The sequence below is a fragment of the Panthera pardus genome, unplaced genomic scaffold, assembly GCF_024362965.1.
Source record: "Panthera pardus isolate Hobbes unplaced genomic scaffold, ASM2436296v1 HiC_scaffold_22, whole genome shotgun sequence".
NCBI lineage: Eukaryota > Metazoa > Chordata > Mammalia > Carnivora > Felidae > Panthera > Panthera pardus.
Genome location: NW_026526788.1, coordinates 32,984,602 through 32,998,278, shown reverse-complemented (window position 1 = coordinate 32,998,278; position 13,677 = coordinate 32,984,602). Strand labels below are relative to the sequence as shown.

The following is a 13,677-nucleotide window of genomic DNA, read 5'->3' as shown; positions in this document are numbered from 1 at the left end:
AAAGACCCCGAATAGCCAGAGCAATCCTAAAAGAGAAATCCAAAGCTGGAGGCATCACAATTCCAGACTTCAAGCTATACTACAAAGCAGTAATCATCAAGATGGAATGGTACTGGCACAAAAACAGGCACACAGATCAATGGAACAGAGTAGAGAACTCAGAAATGGTCCCACAAACGTATGGCCAACTAATCTTTGACAAAGCAGGAAAGAATATCCAATGGGAAAAAGACAGTCTCTTCAGCAAATGGTGTTGGGAAAACTGGAGAGTGACATGCAGCAGAATGAACCTGGAACACTTTCTTACACCAACACGAAAATAAATTCAAAATGGATGAAAGACCTAAACATAAGACAGGAAGCCATCACAATCCTAGAAGAGAAAGCAGGCAAAAACCTCTTTGATCTTGCCCGCAGCCACTTCTTACTCAACACGTCTCTGGAGGCAAGGGAAACAAAAGCAAAAATGAACTACTGGGACCTCATCAAAATAGAAAGCTTCTGCACAGAGAAGGAAACAATGAGCAAAACTAAAAGGTAACCAATGGAATGGGATAAGATATTTGCAAACGACATGTTAGATAAAGGGTTAATATCCAAAACTTATCAAACTCAACACCAAAAAACAATCCAGTGAAGAAATGGGCAAAAGACTGAATAGACACTTCCAAAGAAGACATCTAGATGGCTAACAGACACAGGAAAAAATGCTCAACATCACTCATCATCAGGCAAATACAAATCAAAACCGTAAGCTCACATAGGTGAGCTATCACCTCACACCTGTCAGAATGGCTAAAATTAACAACTCAGGCAACCACAGATGTTGGCGACGATGTGGAGGAAGAGGATCTCTTTTGCACGGCTGGTGGGAATACTAACTGGTATAGCAACGCTGGAAAACAGTATGGAAGTTCTTAAAAAATTAAAAGTAGAACTACCCTACGACCCAGCAATTGTACTACTAGGTATTTATACAAGAGATACAGGTATGCTGTTTTGAAGGGGCACATGCAGCCCAATGTTTACAAGCAGCACTGTCGACAATAGCCAAAGTATGGAAAGAACCCAAATGTCCATTGTCTGATGAATGGATAAAGATGTGGTATATATACACAATGGAGTACTACTTGCCAATCAAAAAGAATGAAATTTTGCCATTTGCAACAATGTGGATGGAATTAGAGTGCATTAAGCTAACTGAAATAAGTCAGTCAAAGAAAGACAAGTATATGATTTCACTCATATGTGGAATTTAAGATACACAACAGATGAACATAAGGGAAGGGAAGCAAAAATAGTATTAAAACAGAGAGGGAGACAAACCATAACAGACTCTTAAATACAGAGAACAAACTGAGGGTTGCTGGAGGTGTGTTGGGTGGGGGAATGGGCTAAATGGGCAAGGGGCATCAGGGAGGACACTTGTTGGCATGTAAATGGCACTTGTTATATGTAAATGATGAATCACTAAATTCTATTCCTGAAATCATTATTACACTATACGTTAACTAACTTGGATTTAGATTGTAAAAAATTCAAAAAACAAATAAATAAAAATAAGTAAAAAGCAAAACTCCTGTCAAAAGTTTAACCAAGCAAAGAAAAATTTTCTATTTTGATAAAATCATCTTATGATAGTGACTACTTCTGTGGTAGCAGGCAAGGCTTCTTTTAGGACTCTGGGAAAAGCCTTCAATGCCAGTGTGTGCAAGTGAAAAAAAAAAACAAAACCAACAACACCCAGTGCATTATTACAATGGGTGGGGCTCCTTTCTTCTCTAAGGCAATATAAATATGCATGTTACTAAGCTTGGAAGATGTACCATCTGTGCAGAGAGTACCAAGATCTTCCTTAGCATCAAAAAAAATTTTTTTCTGGTAGTTATTTTGGCAAAGAAATTTAACAATCTTCCAAAGAAGGTTACAGCCATTAACATTAACAGATTTTCTAATTTCCGTAAGAGAATCACACATATTTGAGATTTTTTTTTGATTGTGTCAGCATGCTTATTAACAGACAAAAAGTAGGAACTAAGGCTTTAGAGCAAATCAGTAGTTTCATCAAGTTGTATTCTGAAGGGAAATGGGATAGTTTCCAATTCATTCAAAACTTACTTCAAAGTATTGGAATAACTGACAGCAACCCTAGATTGGATGACATCATCTGAAATTTGACAAATTTGCTTCTACTCTAAGCTAAGCCAGTTCAAAACTGTCAGCACATAAAGTTTAAAGGTCTTTCCAATTTCACGTGGCAGCTTTTCTCAGCAATGTGAAAGCCAATTTTTATAGAAGCTTACAAAAAAGGGTTTTGTGATAGAACAAGTGCAATCACATTTTGGTAGTTCCTAACTGAAACTTCTACTTAAACAAAAAGTCCAAACTGTAAGATATATTTTTTAAATGGAAACCTATAGTCTGTTTCAGCATTCCCAACTTCATCTTTAGGTTGGTGACAACTCTGCCATATTAAGACCCCAGAGCTTTGTGTTCTAGCATCTTTGGCGATTAAGTGGTTTCATCGGTTTCATTTCTTTTTTGTTGTCAAGTTTTTAAACAGTTGGAATGAAACACAGTGGTGGGGTAGTTTGTGCCCTCAATATGATGATGACAGTAAAGACAGAATTTCCAAATGTGTATAAAAAGTGGCCATTAGTAAGATGACTCAAACAAATCCTTTTTTTCTCCAAAACTATTTGAAAAGCAACAGGCAAAGCTCTAGAATATATAAAGAATCCTTATAAATCACGACTAAGGTGGTCAACTTTTTTAAATGGACAAAAATTTGGATGCTTTACCAAAGAAAATACTTGAATGGTTAATAAGCACATTAAAAGATGCTCAACAGGGCGTCTAGGTGGCTCAGTCAGTTGAGCATCTGACTTTTGATTTCAGCTCAGCTCATGATCCCAGGGGATCATGGGACTGAGTGCGGTGCCTGCTTAAGATTCTGTCTCTCGCTCTGCCCCCTCTCATCCGCTCACGCAAACTCTCTCTAAAATAAAAAAATAAAATAAAAAGATGCTCAACATCATTAGTCATCAGTGAAATGCAATGAAATAATACTACATATCCACTAAAATATCTATAATCAAGAAGATTGATTCAAATAAGCGTTGGGGAGGATATAGGGAAACTGGAACACTTACATGTTGCTGGTGGGAATGCAAAGTGGTACAGCCACTTTGGAAAACAGTTTTGCAATTTCTTAAAAAGCTAAGCATATACCATATAACCCTACTTTCCACTAAGTACCCAAAGGAAACGGAAACATATGTTCACCCAGACTTACAGGCACATGTTGATACCAGCAGTATGAACAGGCCAAAATGGAAAACAACCCAAATATCTTTCATTTGGTGAATAAACAAAATGTGATATTTCCATACCAAAATACTTCTCAGCAATAAAAATAAAGGAAAGAGCTGCAACACCCTATAACAGGGATAAATCTCAAAAGCATTATGATAACATAAAACAAGCTACATGCAAAAGACTACATACTGTAGGAGTCCATTCATATGACATTTTTGGACAAGATTTAATTATTAGAGGCAGAAAGTGGATTAGTGATTGCCTGGGGCACAAGGTGGGAGAAGGGAATGACTGCAAAACAGGAACCAGGGAACTTTTAGGGGTGAAGGAAGTAGTCTAACACTGGATTGTTATGATGCTATGAAATGACAGGTGAATTTTAGGATATGTAAAACATATCTCAATGAAGCTTAAAAAAAAAAAAAAAAAAGGAACAGGACAGGGGTTCCTAAGTGGCTGTCAGTTAAGCATCCAACTCTTGGTTTTGGCTCAGGTCATGATCTCACCCTTTGTGGGATTCAGCCCCGCACTGGGCTTGCACTGACAGTGTGGAGCCTGCTTGGGATATCTCTCTCTCTCTCCCTCTCTCTCTCTCTCTCTCTCTCTCTCTCTCTCACTGTCCCTCCCCTGCTTGCTCTCTCTCTCTCAAGATAAACATTTTTTAAAAATTAAAAAAAATTTTTTTTAATTTACAAACATAACAGGACAAAAACCAAAGAAGAAAGTTGGGGCAATATTTAGTTCTCCAAACCATCCACAGACCTTAGATTAAGAATTTATATGTTATCAGCAGCACCTGCGTGGCTCAGTTGATTAAGTGTCCGACTTCGGCTCAGGTCATGATCTCACGGCTCGTGAGTTCGAGCCCCGTGTCAGGCTCTGCTGACAGCTCAGAGCCTGGAGCCTGCTTCAGATTCTGTGTCTCCCTCTCTCTCTACCCCTCCCCTGCTCATTCTCTCTCTCTCTCTCTCTCAAAAATAAACATTCAAAAATATTTTTAAAAAATAAAAAAAGAATTTATATGTTATCTATACTTGGGTTGATTAAACAGATGGTTATTTATTATTAAACAGGAATTTTCAATAGCCCTTTATTACAAAAATTATTTGCTCTCTATTGTATGAAAATCTTACATCTTTTGTTAACTACAAAATAAACACAACTCTTACCACAATTCTCAAAACAGGGTTAACTGAGTAGCATCACATTCTGGATAGAGAAAGGAAGGCAGCTAGAAGGCGCTATTTTCCTTGTTCTTATGCTAGCTCACCCTTGACACTTTCCCAAAAGCTTAGGGGACAATACGTCCTGGGTTACACTATGAAAATCTGTCAGGAAAACTCTGGTTGCCCCCTTTTCATTCTCAAAAGTATCCTGGGTTGGATGATAAATTATACATTCAACCTGTCTATAGCAGAATTACTCTCATCCTTAACTTTCATTAATGTGAAGAGGAACGCCCTAAAGGCTTTGGAAATCTTAAGCAGGTATAAACAAGGCTTTGGAGATCTTAAGTAGGTACAAACAATACAGTCATAAAAATTTTGCGTAGTTTTATAGTTGAGGATGTGGGCACAATGAAATTAAAATGAGAAGCCCCAAACCACGGTTCTTAGATTAGAGGTCTTTAACACTACCACAAGCACTCTTTATAGAGTAAGTTGTTCTGGTGGATAAGTACTATTTCTGCAGGGTAAGTTGTTTTTCTCTCAGAGGTGATAACTATTACTATCTCCATTTCACAGATGAGAAAAGAGGCTTTGAGAAGCTAATGCCCTTGCCTAAAGTTATAAGGTGGTTAAATAGTGAAACTGGGATGTAAGCCTAGATCTGCTTGACTCCAAAGCTTGTCTCTTACTTAACCTCTAAACATAATGCCTCTCATGGAAGGGAACATGTGCACAGATATGGGTACGTACCTGTGCACCTATATACAATGTATCTGAGGTTGAGGGCCATGAGATGAGGAATCCATGAGTTGGTTTGAGGGAGTCTTTATCATTAAGAAATTATGTGTAAAATTTCCTATGTGTATGCATGCATGTATGTATGTATGTATGTATACAGATATATAGAGAGAGCTTTCACCAGATCTTTAAAAGTATTTGTGACATAAGAAAAACTAAGAACCTTTAGATTGCTTTGGTAAGAAGGTTAAACATTTAAAATAATTTATATCTGTTAGCTGAGCCATTATAGTCATAAATAGAAGATCGGTCAAACAACATAATTAACATGCAATTATTGAGAGGTAGTATATATTAGGCATATATACTAGGTATATAAATATAATGTGGTATTTTAGATTTTGTACTTTTTAAAAATGATTTGATAAAGAATATGATCCGGCAGTCTCAACTAAGAGCAGTAAATGATCACAGAGACGGCTGGCTAAACTCTATTGAAGTAGCTATGTATTAAGCAGAGTTTTCTCATACAATATACAGACCTAAGGTAAAATTAGCTTAGAAGTAAAAATAAGAAAGATGTATAATTTGCGGATAGTATGGGCAATGAGTTGCATTAAACCAATTATGTGCTTCTATTTTTTGATTACTAATATGAATTGGTTTTCTTAAGAAGGACAATAGTACTGGTAGGAATTTGGGGACCCACACTTCTTTTAAAGTATGTATCCCTTCAGCTTTTGCAAAAATATTGCCTTCAACCCCTTATGCAACATACAGTCAACCTACTAGCATTTATGTCCTGGAATAATATTCATCTAGATATCCCAGTACAACTGTAGCACAGTTACATTACTGAAATACTTCCATACAGGATAATAGCAGCTGCATTAAATTTAAACAGCTTTGAGGGGGAGGGTTCTGGTAACACTCTAAATATCGATTCTGATCAATAACGGGGATCCTAGGACTCTAAAAATTCTGCTGAGATTTCGTTGCTTTAGGTGTCTTTAAGTTTGCTAGATGCTCTTTTGATGGTTGCCTTGCCTATAAATTTAATGTTTATAAGGTTGAAATTAGAATTCTATCAAACTAAACTTTATACAGAGGAAATATATTAACACTCAACCCTATTAAGCAAATAATATAAACTGTGAGTGTCCAATACTGAGTGAGAGAAATGACAAGAAGAGCTGTAAACATATCCCTCCACTACTGTAACAACAGCCTCCGTCCTGTTGTCAGTTTGCAGCATTATGGACTTTTACAAAGGACTGCATGTGGTCCCCAAGCATCGGCTCATTCTTCCCCACATCAAAGAAGGATAGTACCATCAGGGAAGAAAAAAACAATCAGGCAGGAGGTTGCAGATTTTGAATTGCTTCTTTCTAGGCCCTGATGACATGAAGGGGCTGGAGAGTTTGATCACGATACACAGAATAAAGACCCAGTGGTTAGGAAATACCGAAGATGGTGCTTCTGTGATCTTAACATTACCTTTGTCCCCAATTTTAAAACATAAATGAAGAGATGAGATAATAACATTCCTTGATCTATGAAAACTGGATGGGCCTATTAGCTTTTCTTTCTGATTTCTCCTCTAAATTCACTATATCTTCATTCAAATTTTATTTAGCGTTGCCTCCCCCTGCTTCTCTCTCTGACTCCAAGTGCATCTGGAGTGAAAGAGTATGATATATAAATTTGTATGTTAGTTACAGAATGAGAAACACTGAGTTAAGAAAAAGAAAATAGACATAAAAAATGGATTTGCCAAAACTCACCATCAGAGGGCACAACAGTACTGCAATAAACAACTCCCAAATTCTGCCAGGAAGAGAGCCTCTGGTGCACCTAGAAAACACGAAAAGACACATCCACTGTCAGGACACAGAAACAAATGTGAAATTATGTGCATACAGAAATAACTTTCTGGTTATTTACGCAATGCGTATTCTTTGTAGAAAAGTTTAAAAATATAAAGAAGTCTCTCAAACTCATACCATCCTAAGACAACAGTGATGAACATTGTGGCTTGTTTTCAAGATTTTATACGAACATATTTACATACACACACATCACACAAACTGTTTTTTCATCTGCTTTTTAAACACTTAATATTTGCTTAAGGGCTATCCAGTCAAAAGTGAAGCTTTTGTGCTTCCTTTTTTTGCTAGCGTTTACACATGCACTGCCTTCATAACTAGGTGTAAGCCAGTTATTTAAGTAGTTGTATCATGAATTTGCTGTTATTGGGTAGAAATCTCATCTTTCTGTTCACTTTCCCTTTTTTTTTTCTTTCATTTTTAATTTGGTCAGGGAGCCTCACTCCTTGAGTCCCTAATAATTTCCTTTTTTTAATTTAAGAAGGAAATCACTCATAATCTTACTACCTTCTCAAAGAGTAGTGTCATTTAAGATTTAGATCTGGAATTTAGTTTCGCGCAATTAAACTAAGTTTCAAAAAGAATATTAAATATGTTTCTGACTTGTCAAATGATTATATTTATCCCTTTGTATACTTTCCCATTCACAGAAAGTATTTAAAAATTTTTTTTCATGCTTATTTATTTATTTTCAGGGACGTAGAGTGTGAGTGCACGTGCCGTGCAAGTGGGGGAGGGGCAGAGAGAGAGAGAGAGAGAGAGAGAGAGAATCCTAAGCAAGCTCCACACTGTCAGCACAGAGCCCCATGTGGGGCTCCATCTCACGAACTAAACCGTGAGATCATGACCTGAGCCAAAATCAAGAGTCAAATGCTTACCCAACTGAGCTACCCAGGTACCCCTCCCAGCCACAGAAAGTATTAAAGGAAGGCATTAAGTGACTAAAACACAATATCTGCCTCTGAGCCAGATATCATATTCCATTCCATGAGCCCTAAAAGAAAAATCATTTAGGACTCTATGACAAGACATAGCTTAACACAACCATGATGCATAACAGACTTTACATCCTTCATGTGAACTTCAGTTCCCACCTCCTTCCCACTTAGGAAAACATGCAGAAATATGAGACTGACATTTACTAAAAATGTAAATACAGTAGTCTCCTCTTATTCACAGGGGCTATGTCTTAATTTTATAGATCAATGGATTCTATGCTCACTACCAATACTTTAACTATAGTTTCCCCTTTCATGTCTTGGTTGGCTGAATTTCATCCTGTAGAAGTAGGGTTCATGAGAATAAAGTTCTCTGAAACTTGGCATGTTAAAAAATGTCTTTGCCTTCATATTAAAGAATTATTTGGATTGGCATAAAATCCCTAAATAAATGTTTCTTTGAGGAAAGTATTAGTTAAAGGGTTAGTGTTGAACTCCGCTTTGGAAAAAACTGAGGCCAACCACTTCTCTGAGAGAGCTGAGCTCTCTTGGCTTTGTTGGGGATCTGGAACCATAGATCTCATCTCTCAGGGTCTTCTCACATACCCATTTTATCTTCATTAGGTCTGGTAAACCTTTTTTCATATATTGTGCTTTAGGATTGCAGAGATCTCTCTGGTTGCAAAGATGGAGCTTGCTTTCTTATTCACTTTCTTATTTTAAGGTTATTTCAAGAGAAGGGAAAAACTGCTGCCTTTACCAGGCTATTATTTACTTAAATAGCAACTTTCTAACATGGGCATTTCAGAACATACAAAGAAGTAAAGAGCACAGTGTGATGAATTTCTTCCATGTATCATCACCCACTTCTATATTTACCAACATTTTGTCAAATTTGGTTCATCTATATCCATCTAGTTTTTTCCCCCAGAGTATCTTAAAGGAAATTCCAACTGGCATATTGCATTACCTGAAAATATTTATGTATAATCTGACGGGCCGTTTTAAAACGGGAAGTCCTCTGTTCCCCTATGATTTTGCAAGTTCTCCTCGACAATAAAAAAATGTTTTTGTGGGGCAAAGAACTGCATAAACACATGGTTGCTTATGAATATTATTTGTAGGCTGCTAAAGAATATAGGTTGGCAGGCCAACCACCTGTTTTTGTAAATAAAGTTGTACTGGAACAAAACCAAGCCCATTTATTTACTTCCAGTCTATAGCTCAGTCATCTACTCTCACACTGCAGTGGCAGAATTGAGGAGTTGTAGCAGAGTTAAGTAGTTGGAACAGCGACTTTATGGCCCAGAAAGTCTAAAATATTTATCATGTGGCCCTTCAAGAAAATGTTTGCTGACTCTTGCTGTAGAACCCTGCCTCTGTAGTTCTGAGATAAATCACTTTCCCAAAGTCCTTCCCAGTCACTTCTATAATGATATTGGTAATTATGAAATATTACTTATGAAGTGTTCACAAACACACATATTAAGTCCTTTCCTTTCTTAAACCTTCTAATACCTTATAGTCTAATAAGGCCAATAGAAACAAAAATGATTTTGCTCTTGCCCTTTTTCTTTCAAATGTGTCAACCATAACAACATTCCAACCAAACCGAAGCAAAGACAAAAACCAAGGAGAGGAATGTAAGTGCTAGAGACCAAAGAGGTATTGCTATTCTAAACTGTATTCCATGACTCCCCTAGACTGAATATATTTTGCTGTTTTAATTGCATATTCTTAATAAATCACAAGAAGATAGAAAGCTTTTAATAAATTCTTGACTGATGCTTAAAGTTAAAAAAAAAAACCCTCAAGAAGTTTAAAAAAGAAACACATTCAGGCAAGTGGTATGTATTTATTCATGCATTTAAATTTCAAAGGCAGAGACGGAGATTAAGGTTAAGAAAGCAAATACCCAAATGTGCAGAAATCATGAGAGAAAGAGTAAATCTCTAGGCAATATCAATGCCAAGGGAACAAAGCGATTTGGTGCCAATACAGCTCCTTGAAAAGAAAAGACAGATTTATACTTTTGGTGTAAAACAGTCCACATCTTTTTTTCTTTTTTTTTTCTTTTCTTTTCTTTCTTTTTTTTGAGTAATCTCTACACCCAAAGTGGGGCTCAAACTCACAACCCTGAAATCAAGAGTTGCATGCTCTACTGACTCAGCCAGGCGCCTCCTGATAGTCCACATCTTTGATGAGTAATTTGAGAACTTCTAGGAAAAACAGGGGCTTGTAGTTAAAGTACAACATCTGCTCTGGTAATACAACCACTTCTTAAATCTTAACCCTTAGAAAAGAAAAATGCTAGCATTATCAAGTTAGAGTCAGACTCCAAAACACCGTAACTTAATTTTCCCAAGTCATAAGATTCAAGCTAATAAAATATCAAACTTTAGTATTCTAAAAAGACATCTCATGCCTTCAGAGCAAACTATTAAATTCAAGTCAAAACTTAAAGTTCTTTACTACTATCATAAATTATGCAACTTCCCCTACACTCACTTTTCATTGTTCAGAAGAGCAAACTCAGCAACACATTTCTGTCAGCAACTTGGGAAGAATGTCAAGTCTAAATAACCTGTCAATATCCCCAAAATATTCATAGCCAGTTAGACACTAGACCATAAGGGGAAAAAACAGAAGAAAGGGGGGGAAAAAAAGAAAAAGAAAGAAAGAAAAGAAAGGAAAATAAAGAGAAAGGTAGTTCCTTTATTAAGTGAAGGCAATCCCCTTTATTTAAAAAATCAGAAACAAACACTGTAAAATTATTTCAGTTGGTCTAAAGCCAAGGTCTAAATCTGGGTCTTTTCTTAAAAAGAAAACCAGAGGCCCTGAATGGTGTCACTTAGGCCAACTCCCCAAACCAGAGCTTTATATATAGTCTAACTGCAGTTTCAACCTCCCCCAGAAATGTAGTCTTAACTGGTCATGAGGAATTTTCTAATGGGTGCCACTGAGTCTGCCACCACCAGAACCCTCTCCATTCCCCAAAGGAAGAAGAGATAATCTGTTATGATAAAACACCCTACTCTTCCCTCTAGGGAACAATCCTTTCCTTTTGCTAATTAACTTTCTTGCCGCCCCCACCAGCCTCCTACCTATACACCTACCTCCTATTTGGTACAACTCCTCAGGGCTCCCCTGTACTTGCTAGATGGGATGCTGCCCAATTCATGAATTGCTTAATAAAGCCAATTAGATCTTCAAATCTACTTAGTTGAATTTTGTTTTTTAACACACAAAAAAACCTATAATAGCTTCTACAATTTGGCATCAGTTTTTTTCCCAAGTCCTTGATATAATATAATTGCTGAAGCATCACATCTGTGATAATTTTTCACTACTTCGACTCTAACCATTCACTGAAATAAGCACTGTGACTCCAAATCCGCGAGATCTAATGTATGGGAAAACACCAAAAACCCTGGGCCCAGTTCCAACTTACTATCCTGAATTTCCACCCCTAAGTCTCAGTATCCTCATTTGTTGAATTAACAACAGCAATGACAACACACTTGACTACTTCACAAGGCTGATTTCATTTATGGGTAAGTGACAATATAAATGTGATAACATTTGAATGACTGATGTTCTACCAAAATGTAAGATATTTAGAAACTCAATCTTCAATCTTACTCTTACTGAAGACTTACTCTTACTGAAAAGCATTTAATAAGTATAATGTATTTTGAAAGCCACAACTACCTCTAAACAAAGAGATATTATACAATATAAACACTTTATGATATTTAAAGTAGAAATCTGAAGTTTTAAGAAGAGAATCTCTTTAGGTAGTAGGTAGTACCATAAAAAAATTTAAAAGGTTATACTAAATATAAGGCATATTTTATTCTTCTTTCAATAACTCACCAAGGAAGCAAAGCTTCCGATGCAGTTTAAATGAAGGTGGTATTAATGTTTTGTGAGTTAAATTATATTACAGTTGAATATTAGAAAATTATTTTCTCTTTGAAAACATTATTAAACAGTGACTACATTTTATTATACTATAGGCAACATTTCCCTACTAGAATATATTGTTACTTTATAAAGTAAGTCATGAAGCAATTTATATACCTTTGATTTCCAAGAGAATTTCATATCTATAAAACAAGGCAATATGGAGGACTTCATTATACCTTTTTTTGAAGGACTTTTTGTTGCATCTGGTCAACATCAGATTTTGAGTTAGGAAATTAAATCTAGCTCCTAAATTACCAATAAAGTTATTTAAAATTAATACTTGTTCCACACTAATAGTGCTTTAAGGATCAAATAAGATAGCATACCTAAAAGCATACAAGGCAAGACCTCAGTCATAAAATTCTGCAACACTGCTGATCTAGCAACGGACTAAAATAACCAGAACACTCAAATCTTAACTGTAACTAGTTGTATGTCATATCACTCTATGTAATATGAACTGATGAAAGATCATTTTATCCTAATAAATAAATATTTATCCATTTAACTGTATCAAGAAATGCTCATTAGGGCCAATTCTTACATGAGGTCTTGAAATTAATAACTAGGTTTGTAAGACATGTAAAAGATTAGTGATATTTCTAGTATATCACAACTTAACAAAGTTATGAGAATTTGGTATAAACTTCATTGATAAATAATGTTTCTATTTTAGATTTTGGTATCACTCCAAAATTACAACATATGATTTATACTGTGCAAGAATAAGAGTCCAATAACAACTAAAACTTTAGTGTATAGTTTAAATCCCTAGTATTCGAGGCAATTTTACACCTATATTTGGAATGTGTTTATACCCTAATGAATGCTATGTTTTCCTTAATGGATGCATGTTTATCCTCTTGGGTCTCATGACAGGATATGTTAATGATACCAGAGTAAGGAATTTCTCCTTTTCTTAAGTGACAACCTGCCTTTCTCACCGTGAACTGGAAAGTTCTTTTCTACCTTGTTCCTTCCCTTCTATTTATTAAAAACCTACATTCACACACAAAAAAGAAAACTTTGGCCTCTTTATATCATCTTACCTCTTTTTTTTTTAATGTTTATGTATTTGTGTGAGAGAGAGAGAGACAGAGAGAGAGACAGAGAGAGAGACAGAGAGCGAGTGGGGGAGGGGCAAAGCCAGAGGGAGACACAGAATTCAAAGCAGGCTCCAGGCTCTCACGAACTGTGAGATTATAGGACATTTAACTGACTGAGCCACCCAGGTGCCCCTTACCTGGGTTTTTAAAAAAATTATTACTTTATCCAACGTTTTATTATAAAACTTTTCAAACATGCAGCAAAATTGAAAGAATTTTGTAGTGAACACCCTTACACTTTTCACCTATATTCTATATCATCATGTTATGTACCCATTCCTTTAATTTTACAAAAATTCTTAATTCTTACAGTTTCTTTTATCTCACTTACTTTGAGAGAGAGAGAGAGAGAGAGAGAGAGAGAGAGAGAGAGAGAGAGAGTAAGTGAGCATGCGACCCAGGGAGAGGGGCAGAAGGAGAGAGAGAATCTCAAGCAGGCTCCACACTCAGCATGAAGCAGGATCCCAGGACCTTGACATCATGACCCGAACCAAAATCAAAGTCAGATACTCAACCAACTGAGCCACCCAGGCGCCCCTCTTTTATCATTTCT

General features: G+C 36.3%; 1 protein-coding gene across 4 annotated transcripts in view; it reads right to left on the bottom strand.

The window, feature by feature from the left end:
* The window catches only part of MCU (mitochondrial calcium uniporter), a 205,321-nt gene that overhangs the window by 44,604 nt on the left and 147,040 nt on the right, over nt 1–13,677 (bottom strand). For all 4 annotated transcript variants that reach the window (XM_019444494.2, XM_019444493.2, XM_053888570.1 and 1 more), the window contains one exon: nt 7,010–7,079. In XM_019444494.2, coding sequence (XP_019300039.2) covers nt 7,010–7,079 — 70 coding nt within the window. The remainder of the gene's footprint in view (nt 1–7,009; nt 7,080–13,677) is intronic.